At 39.3% G+C, this 22,648-nt stretch overlaps 1 protein-coding gene across 1 annotated transcript; it reads left to right on the top strand.

Annotated features, from left to right (window-relative positions):
- The first annotated feature begins 19,160 nt into the window (after positions 1–19,160).
- LOC147639893 (uncharacterized) lies at positions 19,161–21,733 on the top strand. The gene has a single exon (XM_086775096.1). The coding sequence runs from the start codon at positions 19,187–19,189 to the stop codon at positions 20,798–20,800; it is 1,614 nt and encodes a 537-aa protein (XP_086631222.1). The 5' UTR covers positions 19,161–19,186; the 3' UTR covers positions 20,801–21,733.
- The last annotated feature ends 915 nt before the right edge of the window (positions 21,734–22,648 follow it).

The raw sequence follows: 22,648 nt of genomic DNA, 5'->3' as shown, positions 1-22,648 counted from the left end.
TGAGTTTTCTGAATTCATAGACCACTGCATGAGCTTCCTGCATATCAGAGCGCCACCTATCTAAGGCAAACCCACTGGCATCAGTAACTACCTCAAAGGGTTTGGTAAAATCTGGCAATTTAAGGACACGATTGGTTACTAAGGTTGTCTTTAGCTTGTCAAAGGCACTCTGACACATTGCAGTCCACTGAAAAAGTGTACTCATCTTGAGAAGGTTAGATAAGGGGGATGCTAGGTATCTGAGCATACCTAGGAATAAAGATCCTATACCATCCGGTTAACCCTAGGAATCCTCTGACTTACTTTACTAAGGACTTGGGTTGTGGCCATTCTATGACTGCTTGGATCTTTGCGGGGTCAGGAGAAATCCCATCCTTTGAGACTATGAATCCCAAGTATTCCACCTGGTCAACAGAGAAAGAAAATTTGCTCTTCTTTGCAAAGAGTTAGTGTTTCCTTAGGATTTCCAGGACCTTGTGCACATGATCTTCATGGTCTGCAGCATTCTTTGAGTATACCAAGATATCATCAAAGAAGACAAGAACAAAATCATCCAAGTATTCTTTGAGAATATCTTACATAAGATGATTGAATGTCGCCGGGGTATTAGTCAATCCAATCCCATGAAGGTCAAGGAAAGAGATGATTCCTTTGTGACAATGAATGTCAGCCTGATTCTTTTGGAGCCAATCCATTCCAAGTATTCCATCATATATTCCCAGGGGTAGAACTCTGAACTGGCACTCTATTACGTTCCCATCTAGGCTAAACTAAATAAGGTCAATTTCAAGGTGAGTGAAAAGAATCTTCCCACTGGCTAATTCCACTTGCATAGGTTTCCCTGATTTTTTATTTAGGACTAATTTATGCAGACATCCTGGGGAAATAAAAGAATGAGTACTGCTTGAATCAATCAAAAGCTTGAATTGCTTACCTTGGTACTCTGCTGGAGTCTGGATGAGGACTGAGAATCGATGGTTATTCCCCTGATGCTCTATTACTGCTTAGATCTGTCCTTTCTCTTCCTCTACTTCCTCAGCTATGGTGACTGCTCTGGCCACCGCTGCAGTCTGAGGTAACTCTCTCTCTTTAGTTATTCCAATTCTGGGAGGGAGTTCAGAGACTGCTTTGCATGGAGGCTACAGGCTGAGCTGGCACTCTTCTTGGGTTACCCTGATTCTGGCGCAGGGGACCCTGATTGGACTGATATGATGGAGTCGATCTCTGAACTCTGGGACCCTGGCTTCCTTGGCCCACCAAAGGAGATGGGAAGTCCTTGAGCTGGTGCCCAAATCCCTGACATCCGAAGCATTTGTTCTCGCTTCGAAGCTCTTCCCTTTGCATTCTCAAGAGAGTCGGAGTTCCTGAGAATGTACTTCGAGGGAAAGGTCTTCCTTCATTTCTGAAGCTTCCCGTCTCCACATTCTGTGTAAGATTCCTCCCCAGCCTCTCAGGATGTCCAGTATCTTCCCCTGTAGTCAAACCCCTCTTCAAAAATATAAAAGATCTTGTTTCTACCAGTTTTGGCCTAGAGAGAGAAAATCTTTTAGAAAGTGGTTTTTCAGTTTTTAAATATTTTTGGATGGAAAAATATCTCTTCTTATTAAAATAAGTTTCCTCGAAACAGAAGTTCAAAAAGATTTTCAGAAGAAGCATTAGAAATCAAGTATAATCTGTTCAAGAGGCCTTATCCTGAGGGTGAAGATTTTTTTGAAATTTTAAATTAAGGTTCCTATGGGCCAATAAGATTCATCCAAATGTGTGGAGGAGTGAAAGAAAGTAACTAGGGTGGGTTCACCAAGGGAGTGGCTCATGAAGGAGTCACCACTTAGCATCTCACGGGAGAAGCTCACCATTGATTCTTGGAATAGATAACATTATCATGAATGAGCCATAATCCCATTTACATTGGTATTTATACTCCACCCAAGAGTTCACACCTACTTACTAGTTGTCCATGGCCTTGGGCCCATAATGCTTTCTTACAAACCATCCCTTCCCCAATGGTTTCGTCCTCGAAACCTCAAATGAATACCCCAAATTCGGAGAAGAATGTTCCATGTGGCTGAATTTACACCAACCCATATTGCTCTATCAATGCTTCATATCCCTCCAATGCTGAAATAGGTTGCCATGAAGCTTCTTCCTTAGGTAAACCTTTCCATTGAACAAGATACTCCGACAAGGTACGAGTGCGAAGTACCTTTTTCCTTGTACCCAAGATAGCTTCTAGAATGTATTCAATCATTCCCTCTTCATTCATTGGAGGTAACTCATCAACCATTTGATCGATCATACCCACATATCCTTTCAAGTGAGAGACATGAAACACATCATGAATCTTTGTTGTAGATGGAAGTAAGAGTTGATATGCAACCTCCCCAACTCTTCGTATCACTTGATAAGGACCATAATAGCGATGAGCTAGCTTGGTGTTGGTGCTTCCCTTCAAAGACGCATATCTTGACTTTGGTATTCTCAAAAGAACCCAATCTCCCACTTTGAATTCCAATGGTCTTCGATGAACATTGGCATATTGTCTCATTTTCTCTTGTGCAACCTTCAAATTACTTTTGCATTGTTGCAACAAAGCTTGCATCCTTTCAGCTTCCTCCTTGGCATTATGGTTAGAAGTCTCATATGTACCCACCAACATAGGCAAATTGACCTTGTAACAATATAAAGCCTCAAAGGGTGACATGCCAATGCTCACATGATATGTTGAGTTGTAAGCAAACTCAGCCAAAGGTAACCAATCATCCCATGTGCTTTGAGTATCATGACAATAGTGGCGTAGATATGTTTCCACCCATTTGTTTACTCTTTCTGTTTGACCATCGGTTTCGGGATGATAGGCGGTGCTTGGAGTAAGCTTTGGTTCCCATATATTCAAACAATGTTCTCCAAAAAGTGCTCATGAATTTGACATCGCGATCACTCACAATTTGTGACGGCATACCATGCAACTTGAAAACCCCATCAACAAATTGCTTGGCAACATTTTGGGCTGAATATGTGACCTTGGAAGGAATGAAATGGGCCACTTTGGTCAATCTATCCACCACAACATACAAGCTGTCCCACCCTTTCTTTGTGCGCGGAAGGTTAGTAATGAAATCCATTGATATATGACTCCATTTGCCTTCGGGAATGGGCAATGGCTGAAGCAAACCTCCCGGTTTATGTGTAGGATCCTTGTTCAATTGACATGACCGGCACCCACTTACATAAGCATGAATGCTCTTCCACATCCCCTTCCAAAAGAAACTTTTCCTTATTGCATCAAAGGTTTTGTAGACACCCAAATGACCAGCCATAGGAGTACAATGCATCTCTTCCATGATCTTCTTGATAAATGATGAAGTAGGAACCAAGTAGACTTTTCCTTTGTAGTAGAGGAGACCATTTTTCAGCTCATAATGGGGTAACTCTTCACATACACCTTGCTGTAATTTCTGCACTATTTGTGAGGTTTCTTCATCAAACAAGTACTCTTCTTGTATCTCCATGATCCAATCTTTATGCACCTCAGAAATAGCATACAATGAGCAGGCCCACATACGAGACAAGGAATCGGCAACCACATTTTCTTTGCCCTTTGTGTATGTGATTTCAAAATCATAGTTTTATAGTGTTGCTACCCACCTTCTTTGCTTAGGAGACAAATTGGGTTGTGTGAGGAAATACTTCAGCACCCTATGATCACTTCTCACAGAAAAATGACTCCCATATAAGTAATGGTGCCATTTCTTGATAGCATGGAGTATAGCAATCTTCACGGTAGTGATTTGCTCTAGCTTGTCCCATTCCACAATGTGATTGTCCCTTTGCATGCGAGAAGTAAACTCTTCTGCCATGTCATTCTTGAATTCTTCCCAAGTAGTGATGACATAACCATGAGATTGCTTCCTCCTCCACCAAGTGTGAGCAAAACCTTCAAGATGAAGTGAGGCGAAGTAGACTTTGGCAATCTCACTCCTTGGGCTGATTTCGAAGTAGAGATCCATCTTGTTTGCCCACTCTTCAAAGTCTTCGATAGAATTTGATTCTCCTTTGAACTTATTAAATATGATTTTGTCCTTCACAGCATTGTCAAAATCACCATGCATTCTTGAACCCCTCTGTCGTGCTCTTGGATCATCAAATCCTCTTCCTTCACCCAAGTGTCTATGCATTTGCTCATCTTCCAATTGCCAATCACCTGCATCTTTAAATCCCTTCTGTTCATACCCTCTTCTTGCATCTTGCATAAAGGATGAAGTTCTTGGAATACTGGCATTTGATCTCTCATAAGAAGCATCACCCATAGGTCTCTTGCCCTTGTCCATGTAAGAAGAATGTGGCATCATTTGAGGTGGCATCATTTGTCTTACTTTGTTCTCTTCTGGCATAGAAGGCTTTCCATCATGTTTGGCATTATAATGTACACCATCCATTCCATTCATATCGGCTTCTTGATTGAGCTTGAGAGGAGCCAATTCACTAATGGCTTTCTCCAAGTCTTTTAACCCTCTTTGCATCACGTCATCCAGGTAGTGGTGTCGCTTGTCGAACCGTTCCATGAGGTGTTCACCAAATTGTTGTTGTCGATTTGTTTGGTTATTTTCAATCCTTTGAAACATACTCTCCATAGCCATTAACATCATGTCCACTGTTAGCGGAGTAGTTCCCAAAGATTGAGGCATTTCCACTGGCTGAGATTCATCTGGAGATGGTGCTTTTATGGTTGAACTTTCTTCATTCCTCGTTGATGAACTCATTGCCATCATTGCTTCCAGTTGTCTTTGATCATTTTCATTCCGGGCTCCCTTGTTTTGACCTCCTCTAGTCATTTCCATGCGCGTAATTGATCCCTCCTTGCAAAGACCACTTACTTGATTTTTTTTTCTCTATTCAAACGGTATCCGATTTGGGTGATCTTTATATCAATGCGAAGCTCTCGATGAGACGAATAAGAATCCCCAAAAACAGATCTGAAAAAGTCAACAGCCTTTGACCAGTCAACTGTACCGGCTGAAAGTCAACTCTTGATGTTAACCGCTCAATTCTTATCCGATTTGGGTGATCTTTATATCGATGCGAAGCTCTTGACGAGACGAGCTTGACGAGACGAGTAAGGATCCCCAAAAACAGATTTGAAAAAGTCAACAGCCTTTGACCAATCAACTGTTCTAGCTGAAAGTCAACTCTTGACTTTGATCGCTCAATACTACTCCGATTTGAGTGATCTTTAGCTTGTTTGAAAGAGGTTTTCGGGTAGATTGAAGGGCTTTCAGGACAGATTTGAAAAGCTTTTGAAAAACCCTAGAAATTCAAGGATTTGTCCTGGCTGCAAGTAGGCAAATTTTGCAAAAATTTTACCATAGTCTCCCCTCTTTTTGCACCAAATCTCAATCAAATCAAAGCATCTCAATCAAGTATTAAAATCCTTATGCATTTGATCACTATAAGCAAATCAATCCTCAATCATTTTTCGATCTGAGCATGTGACCTTATGGCATCAATTTTGTCCTTTTGCATAAGAAGTCGATGTAGAGGATTTGCTTGTTTGCTCAAGTCGAATGAAGTGGTCGATGAAGCGCATCGATGCTTGCCGATCTCCCGGCCAAGCACTTCTCACCCCTTCACCAAGTTTACATCCAAGGTGAAGGTTGAGGCCATTTCTTTACCACCAAGTACCTAATCCTCTTCCTTATCGCGTTACCCGGCACTAACGGCAAGGAAGATTCAAGACATTCTCCCCTTGGCCTCTCCTCCAAATGCCAAGGTACCCTTACTTCATTCTAGATTCTAGGAATAAAGTGGGGTACAATCGTGAGTGGAATGTGGTTACAAGCTCAAATGAATGAGTAGAGTTGACTTACAATTGATTTATAGCATGACTCATGCTCATTCATATCATAATACATGGTTCATAGTGCTTCCTTCATCACATCCACTCATGGCAATGTCAATACATTTCCACATACATCAACAACATCCAAGTGTCACGAAGCGGTGATCTCGGGTCGCGTTCTGGGCGCGAGTTCCCGCTCGGGACTAGAAAATCCAGTACAAAAGTGAAAACAGAGAGCACTTGCTGAATCCTGCACCTTAAGACCTATAGCTCGTCTCGAAGAGGACGACGAGCCGGTCGTTTTGAGTACTAGAACTCCAAAAACGGAGTTCGTATGAGAGAGTTATGACCAAAAACGTGCAACTGGCAATGGAAAACGGTGTCACCAAAAAGCGGCTTCCAACCCAAAACATTTTATTCAATCCCCCAAATGTGCCAAAAGCTATGCTCACTTATGCCAATATGCAAGGCATAGCATTGAATGGCTATGTGTAGCATTCAAGCATTCATAATGCATAAAGAGCAGCATGAATGGCCATGATTAAAGTCTAATTTCTGAAAATTAGGATTTTATGTGTAATAAAACCTTAATTCACTCCATAGCTTGAAAGAATGCTTCAAAATTGTAAGGAAGTGATGGAGCAACTCACCAATGTCACCCGGGAAGCCTTAATGCTTGAATTTGTTGAAGGAGATGAAGATTAGGGTCACTTTGGTGAAAAACGTGGGCAGCTTTGGTAGTGATTTTCAGCCACATTGGGAGCCCCATTTCTCATGGAAAATAGGTGAAATACTTCATAAAACATTGCTAGATACATGAGAGACTCAATGCCCTTTGCTCATGTTGAGATTCCATGGCTAGGGTTTGCAAGAAAGCTCCCAAACAGAAAAACGTTTTTGATTAACAACTGCTAATCAAGATTAGTGAATTTTCCCCAATTTGGTCCACTCATTCAAAAAAAAAAAGGTCCATGTGCTCAGATTTGAACCACAAACTCTACCTTAGCCATATCCCCTTCCCCCATGAATCAAATGAAGCAGAAATTTCACGAAATGAGAAGAAGAAAAGAAAAATTAAAAATCATGGATCAAAAGCCATGCTCTGATACCAATGAAAGAAAGTAACTGAGGTGGGTTAGTCCCTCACCAAGGGAGTGGCTCATGAAGGAGTCACCACTTAGCATCTCACGGCAGAAGCTCACCATTGATTCTTGGAATAGATAACATTATCATGAATGAGCCATAATCCCATTTACATTGGTATTTATACTCCACCCAAGAGTTCACACCTACTTACTAGTTGTCCATGGCCTTGGGCCCATAATGCTTTCTTACAAGGAGAAAAACAGAAGAAATAAAGAAAATCCCCCCAAAAATGAGTAAATGCTCACATAAGATGAAGAGTTGACTATGTACAAGCTTTATTAGTAAAAAACTATGAGTATTACTAAAAAAAATGAGATAATTTGGGTATAATGATTCCATTTTAACACGTGTAAGGAAGGGGAGTCCCTTCAAGGAGGCACCTACTTCACATGCTTGAATGAGTTTTAAACTAAAAAATAATGTGATATTTTTATCTCTCCTCTCTCTTAGATCAAACCGAATTAAAAAGGAACCAAACTAGGTCCAAATCTGGTCCGAATTCAACCAAACCGAATCTAGAAAATTCTAAAAATCAGTTGGTCTTGGTTAGAGCCTCCCTCTCCTATAAATAGAACCTGAGTCCTTTATTGTAAAAAAATAGGAGAATTATACTATGCCAGAATTATGCTAAAATAATGATAATTTTTACTATTCTCTAAAATTCTCTTCAAATTGAAGAAATTGGAGCTTCCCTCCTTCTTTAATCTCCATTGGTGACTCCATCAGCATACCAAACCAATTTATTGGTTGGGGGCCTCTACCATGATCAAAGAATCTCCATTCGTGGCTCCATCAGCATACCAAACCAATTTATTGGTTGGGGGCCTCTACCGTAATTTGTAAGGTAAAGTGTGAATTTTGATCTTTTTCCAAAATTTCTCAATGCTTCTCTCTTCTCAACCCCTCTCAAGCTTGAGAAGCTTAATTGTAATGGCTTTTTAATGCTATTGAAGTTAATTGATGAATGGAAGTAAGGAAATACATAAATTTCCATGTATGCTTAATTTTTATGGTTTTTTTAATGATTTTTATCTTCTCTAAATTGAATATGATGTTATGCCTCATTGAAAAAAGGCATTCCCCTATCTTCTTTAGTAAATCCAACCATTCTTTATCCTAGATGAATGATTAATGGATAAAATCAAGTTTTTCATAATGTTTCGCTTTGATAAGTAGAAAATGTTTACATTAGAATGATTTAAATACTCTTGGTGAACTTTCAATTAATTTTAGAGAATTAAAAATTGAAAAATGGTCAGCCATACAAAGGAGGTTATGGCAAAATTTTCTAAAATTGTGAAAAATAAGTTTTAATTTTTTTAATTCAAAAAGAGTAATTCCCATTGTATATGTATTCTTAAAGTGTTGATTTTCATCCTAGGTATAAGAAAATGCATACTAAAAATATTTTATTAAAAAAGTGTTACTTTCTTTAGAATTAAATTCCATGCATAGAAGGAAGTATATTGAAATTGTTATTTTGATTATAAAAGTGTGATTTTCATCATAAATGATTTTTATGCATAAATAGATGCATAAAAAAATTCTTTTATATTAAAAGAGTGGTTTTCATCATCATAAATGATTTGTATGCATAAAAGATATTTTTTTTATATTAAAAGTGTGATTTTCATCATAAATAGATTTTATGCATAAATTAGATGCATAAGAGAAATTCTTTTATTCTAAAAGTGTAATTCCTACTAAATTGGATTTATGCATGGAAAGATATATAAAGAATTTATTTTAATCCAAAAGTGTTATTCTCATCAATTTTGATTTTATAAATAGATGCATAAAGAATTTTATTTTTAATTCAAAAGAGTTATTCTCATCAATTTTGATTTTATGCATAAATAGATGCATAAAGAATTTTATTTTTATTTTAAAAGAGTTATTGTCATCAATTTTGATTTTATGCATAGAAAGATGCATAAAGAATTTATTTTAATCCAAAAGTGTTATCCTCATCAATTTTGATTTTATGCATAAATAGATGCATAAAGAATTTTATTTTTATTCCAAAAGAGTTATTCTTATCAATTTTGAGTTTATGCATAGAAAGATGCATAAAGAATTTTATTTTTAATTCAAAAGAGTTATTTTCATCAATTTTGATTTTATGCATAGAAAGATGCATAAAGAATTTTATTTTTAATTCAAAAGAGTTATTTTCATCAATTTTGATTTTATGCATAGAAAGATGCATAAAGAATTTTATTTTTAATTCAAAAGAGTTATTCTTATCAATATTGATTTTATGCATAGAAAGATGTATAAAAGATTTATTTTTATTTCGAAAGTATTATTTTCATTGAAATTAAATTTATGCATAGTTAGATGCATAAAAGATTTATTTTTATTTTAAAAGTGTTATTCTCGTTAAAATGGAATTCATGCATAGTAAAATGCATAAAAGATTTATTTTTATTTTGAAAGTGTTATTCTCATTAAAATAGAATTTATGCAGTGTAAAATGCATAAAAGGTTTATTTTTAATTCGAAAGTGTTATTTTCCTTAAAATTGAACTTATGCCTAAATAGATGCATAAAAGGATTTTTATAAAAGTGTTATTCCTACTAAAGTTATCTTTATGTCTAATTAGATACGTAAAGAATCTTTATAATAATAATAAAAGAATTATCTTACATTCAATAAATAAATGTGATGAGATGTGATAGAATTCATATAGATGTAAATGGATGGATGGAAGTGATATAAATGGATGGATGGAAGTGATATAAATAGATGTAAATGGATGGTTGGAAGTGATATAAATAGATGTAAATGGATGGATGGAAGTGATATAAATCAGATAAATGTAAATGAATGAATGGATGAGGATGTTTGTGAATGTGAATGTGAATGTGAATGTGGAATGTGGATATGGATGTATGAATGAGGATGTGGATGTGGATGTATGAATGTGGAAGTGAAAATGGATGTGTGGATGTATGAATGTGGATATGGATGTGGATATGGATGTGGATATGGATGTGTATGTATGAATGTGGAATGTGGATATGGATGTATGGATGTGGATATGGATGTATGGATGTGGATATGGATGTGAATGTGGATGTGGATGTGGATGTATGAATGTGGAATGTGGATATGGATGTATGGATGTGAATGTGGATGTGGATGTGGATGTATGAATGTGAAATGTGGATATGGATGTGTGAATGTGGAAGGTGGATATGGATGTATGAATGTGGATGTAGATGTGAATGTATGAATGTGGATGTATGGATGTAAATATGGAATGTGGATGTGGATGTATGAATGTGGATGTGGATATGGATGTATGAATGTGGATGTGGAAATGGATGTATGGATGTGGATGTAGATGTGGAAATGAATGTATGGATGTGGATGTGGATGTGGATGTGGATATGGACATATGAATGTGGATGTGGATGTGGATGTGGATGTATGGATGTGGATGTGGATGTGAATATGGACGTATGAATGTGGATGTGGATGTATGGATGTAGATGTGAAAATGAATGTATGGATGTGGATGTGGATGTGGATATGGACGTATGTGGATGTGGATATGGACGTATGTGGATGTGGATGTATGGATGTGGATATGGATGTATATGTATGAATGCGGATGTGGAATTGGATGTATGGATGTGGATGTACGAATGTGGATGTGTATGTGGAATAATGAATGCGAATGTGTATGTGAAATGATGAGACGTCGATATGAGTGAATGGATGAGATGTGATGACATGTGAATTGGGATGTGAATAAATGATATGTGATGTGAATGAATCTGATGTGATGAGATGGAAAATGATGTGATTGGATGAGAATGAGTACACATATGAATGAAATGTGGAATAAGTAATGTGGATTGATGAGGGATAATGTGGAAAGACGAGAGTTCATTATAGAAACTGTATTTGTGACCTGTTTGTAAATGACTGTTTTATGTCAAGAATGCTGGGGAAGCATTTTGATCGCCTTGTGATTAAGGTCGTGGAGACCTAACTGATAAAGTTGCAACAGCTGACGGAGAGTCAACGGAGGACGTCTCGCGTAGCATGGTCGGCCGAGGTCTTGACTAGCCTTGGTTCGATTTAAATGGTGAGCTTTCGGTATGGTGGATGAAGGACCAAGGAAGCGGCCTATGAGTGAAGCGCTAGGTGACCTGCGAAGGATCCTAGAGGGTGCTGACCATACGGTGCTCGGGCTCTGGGTCGCCGAAGATACCCACACGTGCATCATGGAAGACATTGAATCAAGGAGTAAGAGTTGTTTTCTAAAACTGGGCATGGATCTGGTTAATTGACCTTGCTGGTCCTCAATGGATGAGTCCATTGCTCTTTTATATGGATATGTTGGTTGATCTTGCTGATCTTCAACGGAGATTCCATCTTGATTTTTATAAGTGATTATATTGCCAGGTACTATGAGCTAGGAACTATTGAAAAGGCCCCTGAGTGGATAGGTGGTGAGCGTTCTGGTTGCCAATGACGCCATAGATACTTCGATGAAGGAATGATTGGAAATTAAGATTCAACCGGACATTTTGGAGGATCGTGATCAGTGATACAATGGTTTCATTAAAGGATTGTTTTAAAGATAGCTGATGCTGAGAAAAAAGGCAATTTCATATTAGGTGTGTAAGTGGTGTGACTAGTTTTATGTTTGCATGAACATCCGGCTAGTGGGCCTGGGAACTCTTTTCCCTGGTACCCGGGACAAAACCTAACCAAATTCCTAATTGGATCCTATCACTACACTTGTTGGGCAGTTGGCTAACCCATGGGACTGGATGGGGTTATAGGCTGGACTGATGGATCCGTAAATCGAGACTCAATTTTTGTTTAGTTCGATAGATGTAGTAAATCCCGGACAAAAATTGTTCTATGGAAAAGAATCAACGGCTGTGCCTCTCAATGAGGAAAAAAGCATTGGTCTCTATGATTCAAGTACAGTCTTTTTTCCTGATCTAACTATGGGACTTACGGGTTCGGTCAGATGATGTCACAATGGTTCCTCCGTGCTACCTTGGCTGTTTCCACTATTTTTAGCCTGGCAAGAGCCATTTTGCTTCGCTTATTGTAGCCTGTGATGTTAAAATATTCTTCCATAGCTTCCACCACCCATTTCTACTACACAACCTCGCCCAGGTTCTCCCCTTCTCCTTTGAAGGGCCCTGGCTATGAGTTCTATGAAGAGCCTTGCGAACATCGGGGTCAAGCTCATCATCTTCAGAGAGAGGGTTTGGTTGAGGACGACCACGGTTTCCTCCTCTCATGATTCTGCCAAAAATGATATATTATTAAATTCTTATTTTGATATCATCCACGAGATCCTAAGACTTAAGGGATTCGAAAAACAATTTCTTATACAAGATAAATGATCTTATTGGAGATCTATGACATATGTCCGGTAACAGATTTTTCTTTATCAGTTCGTCCATAAACAATCACTTATACAACAGGGAATTTTTCTCCAAAAAACATTTCTTTATTTATATAAAAGTTACAATATGTACATAGAGCAGCTCGGCTCCAGAAATCAAAATCTCCTTGGGAGACGCATAAGACGACGGTACTGGTGGGCCATAGCCATGCCCTTATACAACCATTCTCTTACTGCCAAGGGAGCTATTATCTTCTCCTTAGGAATAAAGCAACCAAGGAGTCTGTAGATTTGGCGCATGAAAGTCTGAAATTCTGAAGCATTGAATGATATAGAATGACACCATGTACCACTTTCAGCTTCATCAGAATTATGGCCAATGAGAGGTTCTACCTCAGCATTGCGCATGCTGGTCATCAGCAAGAGGTGTGGACATATTGCCCTGTAAACCACTTATGCTGTCGTCTCTTCGCTGGGTCAGGAAAATATAAATCCTCAAAATGGCGAGAGAGTCTGACTCGGCTTGTTCGAGTTGCAGCGGAAGAGATGAGATGCTCGAAGGCAAACGCAGCCATGTCTTGTGAGATGACTGGGTGAGGTCGGGAACACCAGATAAGTATGAAACTACCATCTAAATAATAAAAATTTCTTTGATTAAAAATTCTTGATTAATGAGACTTGCGGAATGAAAATACATTATGAAAAATGCTTTTTCAGAGTTTTTTATTATCAATTTCTGATAAGAATTAGTTTATCCTTATTTTTAGCTTTCAACAAAGCTCTGATACCAGCTGTGGGGTCCCTGCCCCCTCTGCGGTGACCTGCCAGCGGCGACGAAGGCGGCGTCGGCCTCCCGCAAGGGGTGGGGATCCCCACTCGGGGCCTCACCTGCCCGCGGATGTCCGAGAGACGAGAGGCTAGCCCGGGTGGTCCCAGACCGGGCCAGGAAGACTCCCCTTGCCCGAAAGGCACAGGCGATTTCACCAAGGAAAAAAATCTTCTAAAATGGGAGAATTACTCTAACGAGTCAAAGTCTTAACTAGATAAACTGATTTGAGCGAACCTGAAGTCACATAATCATATCAAGAAGAGACTTGCACTTGGTCCATGGAATCACTGCTTTTTTCCTCATTTACGAGGCACAGCCACTGATCCCCTCCCACAGAACAAAATCTTCTTAGGATTTAAACTAATTAACGTAACTAATCATATCTAGTTGTTTCTCACCGATCCACCCTAACCCCATCCGGGTTAGCCAACCACCCGACCATTGTATTGGTCGGATTCCTTTATAAAGATTTGATTATGTTTTTGCCCTGGTACTAAGGAAAAGAGTTCCCAGGCCCCCTAGCCGACGATTCATGCAAAAATTAAGATAGGCATACCACGTACACACCCAATATGAAATTACCATTTATAACAGATTTGACTGGCTTTAAAACAATCCTTTAATAGAAATCATAATATTTTTTATCATCATTTTCTAAAATTTCGAGTCCATTGTATTACAATAATATCCTCTGAACTCTCCGGTTGAAGACCAACTGGCCAACCAACGAGATCCAGTATTAAAATCTGGTTCCCAAAAATCTTTCCTTTTAGTCCATCCGAAATCTTCCTCAACGTACGCATGGGTGTCCTAGCAACCGCGAGCCCGTGCATCGCTTGGTCAGAACCCTCTATAGAATAGGTCATAGGAATGACCATTCTTTGGGGGAGAGAGAGAAATGCTTAAAAAAACATTATAATTTAAGCATAAATGGAAATTTATGTGTTTTATCACTACAATTTATTAAAGAACTTCAATTGTATTAAAAAGCCATTCAATTGAATGCTTCTCAAAGAGAGGGATTGAGAAGAGAGAAACATTTAGAGATTTTTTTTTTAAAAAAAAGACCATAACCCACACTTTACCTCCTAGATTGCTTGATTCTTTAATCAAAGTAGAGGCCCCCAACCAATCAATTGGTTTGGTATGTTAATGAAGACTCCAAGGAAGATTGAAGAGAGAGAGAAGCTCCAATCTCTTCAATTTGTAGAGGATAATAGAAAATAAGCTTATCTTAGAGTAATATCGGCATAGTTTAGTTCACAGATGAGAATACAAAAGAATGAGGGTCTTTTTTTAGGTGAGGGAGGCCACTAACTGAGTCCAACTGAGTTCTAGAATTTTTCAGCTTCAGTTTGGCTGAATTTGGACAAGATTTGGACCAATTTGGCTCCCTTTTTGATTTGGTTTGATCTAGGAGAGACGAGAGATAAAAATATCCTATTATTTTGAGTTTAAAACTCATCCACACATGTGAAATAGGTGCCTCCTTGAAGGGCCCCCTTCTCCTTACCAATGTGTCAAAAATGAATGATTACTCTAAAAAATCTCTTTTTTTAATTAATACTTCATAATTTTTAACTAATAAATCTAGTACTCAGTCAACTCTTCATCTTATGTGGGCATTTACTCATTTTTTGGTATTTTCTTTTTTTCTTTGGATTTATCTTATCCCAACACTTGGATTAATCTTATTGATCCATAGGAACCTTAATCCAAAATTTTCAGAAAATCCTGATCCTTAGGCTAAGGTCTCCTAAATCATTTTTAATTAATTCCAATTGCACCTTGGAAAATCTATTTTGATTTTCTATTTTAGGAAAACATTTTTTTTATATTTGTAGAATTTATTTATCTAAAAATATCCTAATATTGATTTTATCACTCTCTAGAAGTTTTTATCTCACTAGGCTAAACAAGGAAAAATAATATTTTCTTGTATTCAGAAACATAGAACGATTACAAGGGATTGAAGTAGAGGCTTATTTGTTATTTAGGCTGAGGAGAAATCTTACATCCTCTCCCACTTGAAAAACGCGAGATGTCCTCATCTCGCAAAGTGGGGGTAATCTTTCACCAATTCTTCTTCTTTCTCCCAGGTGGCGTCTTCTAGAGGGAAGAACTTCCACTTTACTAAGAATTCTCTGAGGACTCTGCTCTTGAGAATCTTTTCCCGAATGTCAAGGATTTCCTCAGGTTGGAGTACCATCTGGCCTTGAGTCGGAGAGATCAATTGTTCATCATTAAGCATATGACTCGGACTAGGTACATAAAATCTTTCTTTAATTTTAAATTAAATATACATTATTTTAGCATCACAATTTTTCTCTTACTTCATTGGAATACATGAATTTCCATTGTCATGGGGATTACTCTTTTAACATAAAAATGGATTACTAGAAATTCCTCTTTTTTCTAATTAACTATTTATGCATAAACATAAAAATCAAATTTTCCATGATTATAATGAGAATCATTTAATTAATCTAGGATGATTAATCCTAGAATATGGTAGAAAGTCCTCTTTTCATATTATGAATGAAAATGATTTATGCGTTTTTCAAAAATTTTGCCATAGCTCCGCTGCTATTACTGATAATTGCTTGATTCTTTAATCAAAGTAGAGGCCCCCAACCAATCAATTGGTTTGGTATGTTGATGAAGACTCCAAGGAAGATTGAAGAGAGAGAGAGAGAAGCTCCAATCTCTTCAATTTGTAGACGATAATAGAAAATAAGCTTATCTTAGAGTAATACCTGCATAGTTTAGTTCAGAGATGAGAATACAAAAGAATGAGGGTCTATTTATAGGTGAGTAGGCCACTAACTGAGTCCAACTGAGTTCTAGAATTTTCTAGCTTCAGTTTGGCTGAATTTGGACAAGATTTGGACCAGTTTGGCTCCCTGTTTTATTTGGTTTGATCCAGGAGAGAGGAGAGATAAAAAATATACTATTATTTTTGAGTTTAAAACTCATCCACACATGTGAAATAGGCGCCTCCTTGAAGGGCCCCCTTCTCCTTACCAATGTGTCAAAAATGAATGATTCCTCCAGAATATCGCATTTTTTATTAATACTTCATAATTTTTAACTAATAAATCTAGTACTCAGTCAACTCTTCATCTTATGTGGGCATTTACTCATTTTTGGGTATTTTCTTTAATTCTTTGGATTTATCTTATCCCAACACTTGGATTAATCTTATTGGTCCATAGGAACCTTAATCCAAAAATTCCATTTTCTCATTGGATCCTCGATCCTCCCAGGGATTCCAGATTATCTTTTCTAAATAAGAATTATCCAAGTTTTCTTGATGGGTATTTTCATATTCTTTCTCAAATTTCTCAAGTAAAATGTATTCAATATTCTTCTTTTCGAGTAAAAGATTTATGGGATTTACAAAAATCAATTCTACCCATATTTCCCAATAAACTTAATAATGCTCAAAATTTTGCTTTCTTTTGATAAATACTCATAATTTGAATTATGCCAAAAAATTCTCTTTTACCATTTAATTACTTGGATCTCAAATATCATGGGAATTCCTCTTTTTGTATAAAAATAAATACCCTTAGGCTAACGTCTTTTAAATCATTTTTAATTAATTCCAATTGCATCTTGGAAAATCTATTTTGATTTTCTGTTTCAGGAAACATTTTTTTGATATTTGCAGAATTTATTTATCCATAAATATCCCAATATTGATTTACCACTCTCTAGAATTTTTTATCTCACTAGGCTAAACAAGGAAAAATAATATTTTCTTGTATTCAAAAACATAGAACGATTTTAAGGGATTGAAGTAGAGGCTTATTTGTTATTCAGGCTGAGGAGGAATCTTACAACACATCCCTTCTCCCATTTATACTCGGCTCGCATAATCTCCTCCATGCTATATGGGATAATAGGGCACCTGCGTGGTAGAGGCTTATTTGTTATTCAGGCTGAGGAGGAATCTTACAACACATCCCTTCTCCCATTTATACTCGGCTCGCATAATCTCCTCCATGCTATATGGGATAATAGGGCACCTGCGTAGTAGCCCCTGGTAAAGTCGTGAGAGAAGAAGAAGAAGGAGAGAAAAAGAGAAGAAGAAAAAAGAGAAAAAGAAGAAGAAGAGAAAAGAAGAAAGAAGAGAAGAGGAAGAAGAAGGAAGACGAAAAGAGAAGAAGAAGGAAAAAAGAAGAATATATATATATATATATATCTTTCATCTTTTTGAAGGGGTCTTTTTTTTTCAACGATCTTTCCAATCTTTGTTTTGGTCCACATCTCCGATTTCTTCAAAGCACCTACAACCATGGATTCCGAGATGATGACACTTAACCTCCAATGATTTCGAATGTGTCACCTCTTCCTGCTCCTACTTTGGAGGAGTGGAGTCTTCTACTTGAGATAGAACTTGAAGAACAACACAAACGCCAACGCGTTCAAGAAGAATCTCCTGATGTCATGCCTCCCGAAGATGGTTACTTGAGCAAGATTCTCAAATCTGTTTTCGACTTGCAATGGACTCACAAGGACTTCAAGATCAGGCGTCGTGCATTCATGTTCTCCAAATTTGACGGTAAAAAAGATTGTCATTTAGTTTTTTCTTAGTTGCCTCGATTTGATGATTATTTTGCTAGTGAACGCTTCTCCAAGGAAGATAAAATAAAGTGTGCTACTAATCATTTGAGTGATCGAGCTTCATTATGGTGGAACGCACTTCACATGGGTCCTACCAATCCTCTCATATGGGAACAATTCCAAGACAAATTTAAGTATGCTTTTCTTTCTCCACAATTCCACCTTAACACTCGTCGAGTATGGAATCTTCTCCATGTGACAGATCGTGATACTGTTTCCCAATACACAGAGAGATTTTGGCAATCACTTCTTATGCTTTGTATGCTCGAGGATGTTCATGAAGAGTCACTCCAACAAAAGTATGAGGATCGTCTTGAGACAACTATTCAAGTGGATGTGAACATGTGCAAAACTCTTCTCTTGATGACGCAATCTCTCTTGCTCATGATTCCGAGCGCAAGAAAGGTTTGCCTCGTCAATTACCTCGCAATGGTCAGTATGCTTCTCCACCCAATCGACAATCTTCTTTCGTGGGGAATCACAGTTTCAGATCTTCTTTTCGACGCCCTCAATTTTATCAATCTCCTTCACAACAATGACGTCCATGGAATGACAAACGGTCAGCCATTTTTCCTCATCCTGTGCTAGCCACCACAGATAGATAAATGCTCAACACTCATTAGTTAGTTCACTGCAAGACTTCACAAGTATAATGGCCCAACTTATTGTGTGCTTCAAGGACTAACCTAACCAACTTATCAACAAGTGCTTCGATAGTATAGTTTGCATATGACATTGAGCCTTAGGGCCCCTTTCCATGCTTGCAAATTGGCCAACCAATTGTGTTGCTGGTTTAGTGAGCCAATTTCTTTACAAACAGTCGATTTTGTATGTGGGCTCCCATGCTTGCAATCGGATGGTTTTTTTTTTGGGGTGCAAAGCTGGTTAGTGAGCCAATTTCTTTACAGTAGTCCATTTTGCAGATGGGCTCCCATGCTGGCACTACTAGACAGTTAAAAGTTCACCATTTTCCATGCATGAGAGTGAAAAAATTTCAAAAAAACTATCGAGGCTCGTAATTTAAAAGTGGGCGAGCTTCTTTATAAGTGTGAATATATATTGCATTGCACACTTCAAAGGGGTGGGCCAGCATGGGAGAAGAAAACCACACAAGGCGTGGAAACCAGGCCTTAAGGCTTATAGTCATGCATCCATCATACATGGTGTATTCGTAGCTTCATTGTACACTTTAATCATCAATGAGACCCACTCGGGACTTTTAGGATTTTGGGGGACCCTTTGGATGACCTTTGAGTCCACGTGGATGGTCGGTGATCCCCCCATCCACAGCAATATATTGCACCTCCTTCCCTTTTTCAGCTCTCTGTGGCCCTCGACACAACATTTTTGCTCTCAAATTGAATGAAACAGTTTCCTCTTGCTAGCATGAGCTCACCTCCCTCCCCCAGCGACCAACACAGCCGCATAAAGAAAACCCTGCAATTTGCTGAAGAACATGTTGAAGATGAAGACGACGAAGATGAGGTCTCCTACACCAGCATGCCCTTGGTCCCCCCCCATCACCATCATCGCTCTGCTCCTGCTGCAGCTCCTATGTCTGCTTCCTATGATCGTCTACAGAATGATAAAGGTATGGAAACCTCGCCCCAGGCTGCTTCGCTTGTGCACATCCTGGTAGCTGCCACAGCCGGGGGCCGCGATGAGTCCTCTCAGAAGGCGTCAGTTTCCCTAGGGTTGGACTACAGGCATGTCAGTTATTCTGCTGCTGCTGCAGAGAACGAGAAGAAAGGCGAAGAAGAAAGTCAAGGTGAAGCGGCTATGGCAACGAGAAGGCGGCAGCAGCAGCAGCAGCAGCTTGCTGTGGTGGAGGCAGGTGCGGGCGTTCTTGCGAAGAAAAACTTAAGGAGCTCGTCGAAAGACAGGCACACGAAGGTGGATGGGAGGGGGAGGCGCATCCGCTTGCCGGCGATGTGCGCCGCCCGAGTCTTTCAGCTAACGCGGGAGCTCGGCCATAAGTCAGACGGAGAGACCATAGAGTGGCTTCTCCGACAGGCGGAGCCCTCCATCATCGCTGCCACAGGCACAGGTACGATTCCTGCTTCCATGGTGTTGAGCTCCGGTTCCTTGCCACACAAACAGCACTTCGTGCACGGTCATGGAGCCAGTTTCAATGGCCTCCCACCGGCCCCCCAGCTCTTCCTTGCAAAGAAAGAGGTGGGAGAAACCCTAGCCTCAGAATCCCTGCACAGAGAGGATGTCCATGATACAAAACCTAGCTTGGAACCTGAAGGTCGTAGCAGCAATGGCGGCAGCAGCTTTGCTGGGCTTCATTGGCTTACTGAAAGAGGACCCCCTCCTGAAGTACACCTGCACAGCAAGAAGAAACGAAAGAAGACCAAGGCTACAACCTTTTCACCTTCTCACCTTGTCAAGAAAGAAGTGGACCATGGTGAAGATGATGATGATGATGCACTACATCATGATGAGGATGAGTACGATGATGATGATGATGCAGTAAGAAGTCCTGTTTTTCCCACTGCCAAACGGTCAGCCATTTTTCCTCATCCTGTGCTAGCCACCACATTAGAAGCAGGTGGAGGAGGAGCAGGAGCAGGGATGAGCTCTTCAGGTGTAATGTGGACCAATAGTGCAATCTGGAATGTGCCTTTTACTGTCCCCACAGGCATGGCTTCTCTGTTGGTGCCTAGAGGTGGCTTCTCTGCAAGCTTGGGCATAGATGCACCCCATGATCTTTTCCCCATGCCCGCCTCCTTCTCCTCCATAACCCCTCACCATCCTTTCCTTGCACAGCATCGAAAGGAGCAGGACCGTTACAGTACTGTCACTTTGCCTACGTCTGTCCCTATGGAAAAAACTGGCCATTGTATGGTATTGCATCATCAGCAGGAGCAAGTGACATCCAACCATGATCAACATCATCATCATCATCATCATCAGCAGGAGCAACAACATGATGAAGACACTGGAGAGGAGACCTTAACGAGCTCTCAGTGATGTACTTATAACAGCTATTCAGCTATCAACAGCAAATGAGTGCAATGAGAGCCACATTTTTTGTCCTGGCACTGTCTCATTGAGCCTTTCTCACCTTCCCTTCTACTACGAAGCTTTGTAATTTCACGCATTGGACCTGATACCTCCACGAGTCAGCACAATCTATTGTTAGTGAGGATAGTTTTTTCTGGCACAATGCTGTTGAGTTTTTCCCATCTTTGCTTGTACAAGGCTATGTAATCTCATGGATTGGACAGGATGCTTGAAACCACTTGTTAAAATATTTGGTTTTCTTGAGGTGGGCACTAAAGTGTACAGTGCAAGGAGTTTGCATGTATACCATGCTTGAAAGTGGTTCCTCTTCCTGGCCTCTGCAAGTTGTGCATGCTTGGAGATACGGATACAGGTAAGTGGAGTTTAAGAGTTAAAAGCTCCTTTTATCCTTTTTGGATACTTCACGAGACAACTGAGAAGGGAAAAGGCATCGTTTCATTATGTGTAAATTTTTTTTGGAAGTGATTTCTATCGGTTCTTTAATCTTAACATTTGCAAATGTTGTAACGTAAAACTCCCTGATATTTTGTACCTGGGACTAGATATGCTTGCACTCAGCTTTGAGCTTTACTAAAGCTTTGGTGGTTGAGATTTTGTGATTCATGGCTGCATAAGCTAGCTCCTAAGCAAAGCAAGTTTTTGAGCACAACTGCTTACCATAATTTTTGAGAACATGCACTATAGGTCCGGTCCAAGGTAAGGGCATTGGCACAAGATCCAAGTGTAAGGAACCAGCTCTCGAAGTAGTTAGGGTTTAATCCAGCTTCTTTCTGCACTGATTCTGTTCCAAGGGATGCTGCAATGCATTGCTCTAAAATGAGATTGAGCTGTGTAAGATGAACATCACGGTGATGAAGAATTACAAAGGGCATTGGCTTTTGATAGTGGTTCCTTGGCCTCTTGTGGCATCATAAATCTGGATTGCTGATTTTTCGTGTCATGCCATTTTGTCACATTATTGTAAAATGCCTCTTAATAAAACTGTCAAGCTGCTTTGGTTACCATCACCATACTATTGGAGGCCATAAATAAATTTTTGGTCTCTCGAGTGTTGAGGAAGGGTGACCTTGCAATAACAATGAGTTCCTGTGGGGAATACCTAGGACTCACTCAAAATCTTGTGCCGTCACTTCTTTCCTCTCCCACCTAGTGAAAGGAGTAACTGATGTGCTAGATCTGCTCCTATCAGCCTGGTCTTGCTCCTGAGGGCCGGGTCAGGTGTTTTTTATCCATCTAATGGTGTTCATCTCTCTAATGGTGTTCTTTAATGTCTTGGTGTGATGCCTTCTGAGACTACTCACTAGTATCCTGGTGAATAAAGAAGACTTTCTTGTGCCCATAATATAGATCCCTGGTCTAAAGTTGGTGACAGGCATGGTCTGCATCATGAATGTTGTAGTTGCTTACTCAGATTAATAGGGTAGAATACACATACACGAGTAAAGCTTTTTGAATTGGCTAGATACACATACACAAGTATAGCTTTTTGAAAGTTCAGTGTGGGAGTTGCTTAGTTCATGCTTGTGGTACTGCATGTGAATGTGAGGTGGGTCTTGCATTGTAGAACTGCCTAGACACGAGATTCAAGGCTAGACTGGTGCTTGGGGTCTCTGATGTACGGTCCTTGTATCCTTCAATGGTTGTAATTACAGACATCCATATGCATTACCAAATTGGAGTGTGTAACCAAATTGGCTTGGCTGGTGCTTGGTGGTCTTTGATGTACAGTCCTTGTATCCTTCAGCTGCAATTTGGTGCCTGGAGTGTGTCACCAAATTGCAGCTTGTTGCCCAG

This window comes from Cibotium barometz, chromosome 3 (genome assembly GCF_041138505.1).
Source record: "Cibotium barometz isolate CiBa-2024 chromosome 3, ASM4113850v1, whole genome shotgun sequence".
Classification (NCBI taxonomy): domain Eukaryota; kingdom Viridiplantae; phylum Streptophyta; class Polypodiopsida; order Cyatheales; family Cibotiaceae; genus Cibotium; species Cibotium barometz.
This window is presented reverse-complemented; position numbering and strand designations above follow the sequence as displayed.